We start from the raw sequence: 5,704 nt of genomic DNA, 5'->3' as shown, positions 1-5,704 counted from the left end.
AGAAATTGTTGAATAAAGCTGTTATCTTTGTGCACAAAAAGTATTCTCGTAGCTTCATAAAATTAAGGTTGAACCACTGATGTCACATGGACTATTTTAACGATGTCCTTACTAACTTTCTGGGCCTTGAACATGGTAGCTGTGTTGCTGTCTATGCGGGGTCAGAAATTTATCTGATTTCATAAATAGTATCTTAATTTGTCTTCCGAAGATAAACAGAGGTCAAGACGGGTTTGGAATGACATGAAGGTGAGTAATAAATGACAAAATTTTCGTTTTTGGGTGAACTATCCCTTTAAGCCCAATGTATACTTTAGTTTTAGCATATCTTAGCATATGCATAAAAACCTATACGTTGGGCTTAAAGCCGCCTTTTCATTGTCTACGCACTTGTCTGCACTAGTGGCAGTTGAAATAAACTATGCATTTGTTTGTGAAGCTACTGTGTTTCTGGTCTCCAGGAAAGGGGCATGACAGCACAAGCATTTAACCTAAGGTAAATGAATAGCTGAAAACATGCAGAAAAAAGACTAATTATGGAGAATAGGAACAGCATAAACAAGTATGTTTATTTATTCATAACATCTATTCTACAGAAGCAGCAGATATTTAGGGGAGAGTTTTTTTTGTAAAATTATTGATAGTTTACATTCGTGCTCTTCGTAAATCAAAGCCAGTCGGACATTCTCATTCTGTTTTTTTGCACTATTTGAAAATTTTCAATGTGAAGCTCAAATTGGATCCTAAAATCCTGCGTCCGTTGTGGATCGCAGAGCCTGTTATGAGGAATCAGATTTCCATCAGTTAAAGGACAACTTATGTGATTTTCAGTCAGCTTTATATTGTTACAATGTTGTTTGTATATGTAAATGAACATGATTTGTACTCTTTCCTCATGTTTCATGCACCCAGATATCCCCATTTATTGTCTATTGGATGACACAAAGCTGTTTAAAAATGGTCACGGTTATCATTTAATAAAAGGATAAAATGAATTTGTTTGCTATGCTAGTATGTAGGCTAACTAAAGCAGACAATATAACATGCTTCAAATGAAATATGACATGATTTTGTAGCAATTGTAATCTGGCGCTAAAGATTCTTTGAGCCAATGCTATCTATCACTTGCGGTCCTAATGGAGACCCTAATTTTTCATGACTCTGGAATCCACAAAGGATCGAACAATTGCGAATGAATTTGGGTCTATAATCTGATGTAAGCAGTGAAAAGGTGGCTTAAAGAGATACACACATTTAGTCTAATGCTAATCAGGCCAGATTTTTCGTAATATTAGTGCAGGTTAAGATTGAACGTGCAATGTCAGTGATGTGCCTTGAATATTCAGATGGTCACAGCTTTTGATATAAGAAATTAGCTTTGCTTTTTGCGAGCAGACATTTTGTTCGCTCTAGATTCCCAGGTGTCTCAGTATTAGCTTCATTAGTACAGCAACATGTCTTCATGACAGATCCCCTCTGCAAAGCCCAAAGCTACAGTTTGACATATAAATACATCTGAATATTTACTGAGGCAGGCTCTGTGCTGCTCTCGGTGGCTAGCCCAATTAATACTGAATGCTAACATTGTGAAACCCTACCCATCAGCTCCATCTCCTTTGGTAAGACCATTGTGAACGTGTGAAGTTTTCTGGATGATGTAATAGTAAACTATGGATTCTTACTTTAATCTGAAGTACAAATACAGTAGTTACATTGCTTGTTCTGTTGAATGCTAGATCACTTTATTTTAAAGTCTCTGATTGTTCATCTTTAAGTTATATTTACAACGCATGTCCTAACAGGAACAATGGACACACAGGAACAAATTCAAGTGCTATTCATATCATTTAGGTCTTAGTCATGAGAACCGTGTTACAACGTTGTAATCGCTAAATCCAGTATAGCAGCTAGCCCTGGTATATGATAGAACTGGTTTAATACCGCAAAGTGACGCTGAATTTGAACTGAGGCAAAATATCAGTAGTGCTGTGCTAGCAAGACAGTAATGTAAACGACAAAAACAGAAACTTAAAATACACATTATGTAAATAAAAAAGAAGACATTCCCTTCTTTATGTTTAAGTATCAGTGCATTAGACGTGAAGGAACATCGACGTTCAAAAATGGATGACCGTTCGCTCTTGGGTCAGCCTTTGAGACTGTTGCAACCATTTTTTGTGTCTCTTTTTAATGCAGAGTTTATAAAATCATGGAAGTGAGCAGTTTTATCAGTTCTCAGATGTTATCTCATGAATATACATCATATTTTTCTTTCTGTCTAGCGCCCTCTGGTTTTGTTCTTGCAAAATACTGATGATATTGCCTTAAAAAAGACTAATCTGTGCTTTAGAATAATAGGTCCATATTGTTGAGCTTGTTTAGTTGTGGTTTACAGGAAAAAGCATCCAAACTGTTAAAAAATGTGGTAGTAGGTATCCTCTTTTGGGTCCTGCTGGAAGCATCCCTGCAACACAAAGTAAAAGGAACGTTCAGTGGTACATCTGTACAGAGCCACACTTCTGTCACTTAGCATGGCCAGATGCATGTCCTTCAATGACCCCATATTTGCACAGTGAAACCGAGATGATTAAGTCTGAACAGATTGCTTTTTCATTACCAACACTGAAGCAGATGTCAGATCTCCACGTTTGGGTCTGTAAAGCCTTTCTTGCCTTCGTTCACCAGTACAGGTTTTTCCGTCCGTGTGTGCCACACAAGAATCTGTAATTAAAAAACCCAAACATTATGGTTTATGGAGTGGAAAGAGGATAATTTGATTTTGTGATGATAAACTGATAAACTGTTTCTCTTAGCTAGGTCAATCACATCATAGTCTGTATCTATTTATGTATATATTTATTTCAAATTACATTGAAATTGCAATTTATACCCCTTCTATGAGCATGTTTTTCATTTCTGTATTAAAACACAGTATACAGATGGGCTACAGCAGCAGATGACCATACCAGGTGCCATTCCTGTCAGCAATTTGTACAGGCTCACTAAAATTTGAAAAATATAAAAAGGTTGCCTGGTCTGATGAGTCTCAATTTCTACTGCAACATTTGGATGGTATGGTCAGAATTTGGTGTAAACAACATGAAAGCATGGATCCATCCTGCCTTGTATTAACAGTTCTGGCTGCTTCTAGTGTTGTGATGGTGTGGGAGATATTTTCTTGGCACACTTTGGACCCCTTAGTACTAACTGTGCATTGTTTTTAAACTCTGCGGCCTACCTGAGTATTGTTGCTGACTATGTCCATCCCTTTATGTACCAATCGTGTGATGGCTACTTCCAGCAGGATAACGCGTCATGTCATAAAGCTCAAATCATCTCAAACTGGATGACTGAACATGACAATGAGATCACTATACTCAAATGGCCTCCACAGGCACCAGATCTCAATTCAAAAGAGCACCTTTTGGATGCAGTGGAACGGGAGATTCACCCCCTGGATGTGCAGTCAAAAAATCGGCAGCAACTGCGTGATGCTGTCATGTCAATATGGCCAAAATCTCAAAGTAATGTTTCCAGCACCTTGTTAAAATCTATGCCACAAAGAATTAAGGCAGTTCTGAAGGCAAAAGAGGGTCCAACCCTGGTACTATCAATGCGTACCCAATAAAGTGGACAGAAATTATATATATAATAATTCAAAACAATACTATTAAACCATATGAAACCAACATGAATACTGTTAAGTACTGCCTGTCTTTGTGCCTTTTTTTTGTGTTCTGATATTTATGTTGCTTAGTTTCCTGTTCCCTGTGATTGTTTTGTAGTTCTGTTCTTTAACACTCTTCTTTGTTGTTCTTTTAGTTAAGTTTTTGCACAGTCTGTAAGTTTACATCTGCTGTTAGCCGCATCCTACACGGTAGTGCTCACAAACACTCACAGATATAAAGTTTCTCCTCAGCAACAGTGTACCATCCACAGTACATCTCCAAATTTAGCATGGTGATCCTCTCGGAGTGTAGAACATATCCATCAGAACATCTCTCTGGGTACAGATCTGAAGTACTGAAATATACATCAGCTATAGCTATTGTGTGCGTGTTTGTCTAAATGTGTCTCTTGGCATGGCACAGAGATAAAGAGACAATGTGTGTTATATATTTTACTCTACCTATTTATGCCATTAAGATAAAGTAATCAGTACAAAAAAATATTATCTGCCTCATTACACTTCCTGGAAATTGTTGTTAATGTCTAGAGGTAGAAACACTGACTCATCTTTTCTCTTCCATTTCCCTTGTTGCTGTCTTTCAGAAACCACTGTCATTCTGCTCATTGCCTCATGAATAATTTCTAATAGTGTTGAGATGGCTCTGGAGGCCCCACTTCCACTTGAGCTGCTCGCGGAGGTTAACAGTCCCACTTGAAATAATGGTGCGTCTGTTGAGTTGCTCTGGCGGAATGTAGTCCATGGAATCTTATCTTTTCCAGAAACAAGATGTGACATGTATGCAGGTGTATTTGTGCACCTGTTCTTTTCTTTGGGGTAAACAGACAGCGAGTCCAGGAACTGGTTCTCATTTGTCTGCCTCTAAATGTTTAAATCCTGGTTAAGTCTCATTTTAAATAAGGCATCCCTGAGCTCAGTAATGTCAATTAATGCATCAATTAGTCAGTCCCTTCACATATCACCAATTAAAACATCAATTAGCCAGTTTCTTTTTTTTCTATATGCATATACACACAGTCTCATATGCACACACAGATTTTTGTGCCATTATATTATGCATTTACATGTATAAGGCTTTTTTTTTTTCAAAGCGACTAATGATGAATGCTACAACAGAAGTGATTTATCCTGGCGAGTCAGTAACGTGAGAAGTGCCGCAACAAATTGTTCCAGAATTGCTAAAAAATATGTGCTAGTACTAAGAGAGTGAGACACTGTTATACAACAGTGAGAGAATACAGAATAGTAGTGTTTTTTTTTTGTTTTTTTTTACAGTTGTCCTTGGGTGTTTTTTAGGAGGAGAGAGATTTGGATTCATGTATGAAATAGTTCAGACATACATAAACGCTTGTTCTTTATCTAGCCTTGTATATTTCTGAATGCTCAAGACTTTTAGAAATTCTCTCCTCTGTCCCCCTCCACCACCACCCACCACTTCAATAACAGCTGATGATTTCGCCACATTCTTCACAGACAAAACTAGAACAATCAGCAGTCAATTCTCAGCCCCACACACACAGGACCTCCAACCAACCACATCCACTACTAAAACACCCATCTTCTCCTTCTGTCCCCTCAATGAGGCAGAAGTATCAAAACTTCTCCTCTCCAGCCATCCTACAACATGCCCTCTAGATCCAATCCCCTCACACCTTCTCCAAGCAATCTCTCCTACACTCTTACCAGCACTCACACACATCATCAACACATCTCTTCTCACAGGCACCATCCCCACTGCATTCAAGCAGGCTCGGGTAACCCCACTGTAGTGCTGAGTGAATATTGTCAAAAAATACCACACTAAATAGTGACTAAACACGACCCTTTTAATACGTTAACCAGGAGTAATTTACAAGATGACTTTAAAGAGCGGCTATGCGGTTGTTTTGGCTATATTACTTTTTTGTCTCATGCAGTGCACTGCCTGCGTCTGAGTAACAAAAAAACAAACAAAAAAGTGCATGTGATATTAACAGACAAACTACGCTCATATTTATAATTCCAAACAATCAGTAA

At 38.0% G+C, this 5,704-nt stretch overlaps 1 protein-coding gene across 4 annotated transcripts in view; it reads right to left on the bottom strand.

Annotated features, from left to right (window-relative positions):
* Positions 1-237: 237 nt before the first annotated feature.
* LOC107676758 (galactosylgalactosylxylosylprotein 3-beta-glucuronosyltransferase 1-like) overlaps positions 238-5,704 on the bottom strand; it is a 106,603-nt gene continuing 101,136 nt past the window's right edge. For all 4 annotated transcript variants that reach the window (XM_016471434.1, XM_016471436.1, XM_016471435.1 and 1 more), the window contains 2 exons: positions 2,618-2,721; positions 238-2,464 (listed from right to left, as the gene is read on the bottom strand). In XM_016471434.1, coding sequence (XP_016326920.1) covers positions 2,635-2,721 — 87 coding nt within the window. In that variant the 3' untranslated portion in view covers positions 238-2,464; positions 2,618-2,634. The remainder of the gene's footprint in view (positions 2,465-2,617; positions 2,722-5,704) is intronic.

The sequence above is a fragment of the Sinocyclocheilus anshuiensis genome, unplaced genomic scaffold (assembly GCF_001515605.1).
Source record: "Sinocyclocheilus anshuiensis isolate Anshui unplaced genomic scaffold, SAMN03320099.WGS_v1.1 scaffold456, whole genome shotgun sequence".
In the NCBI taxonomy this organism is placed as follows: Eukaryota; Metazoa; Chordata; class Actinopteri; order Cypriniformes; family Cyprinidae; genus Sinocyclocheilus; species Sinocyclocheilus anshuiensis.
The sequence above is the reverse complement of the archived record's forward strand: the minus strand, read 5'-3'. Positions and strand labels throughout refer to the sequence as shown.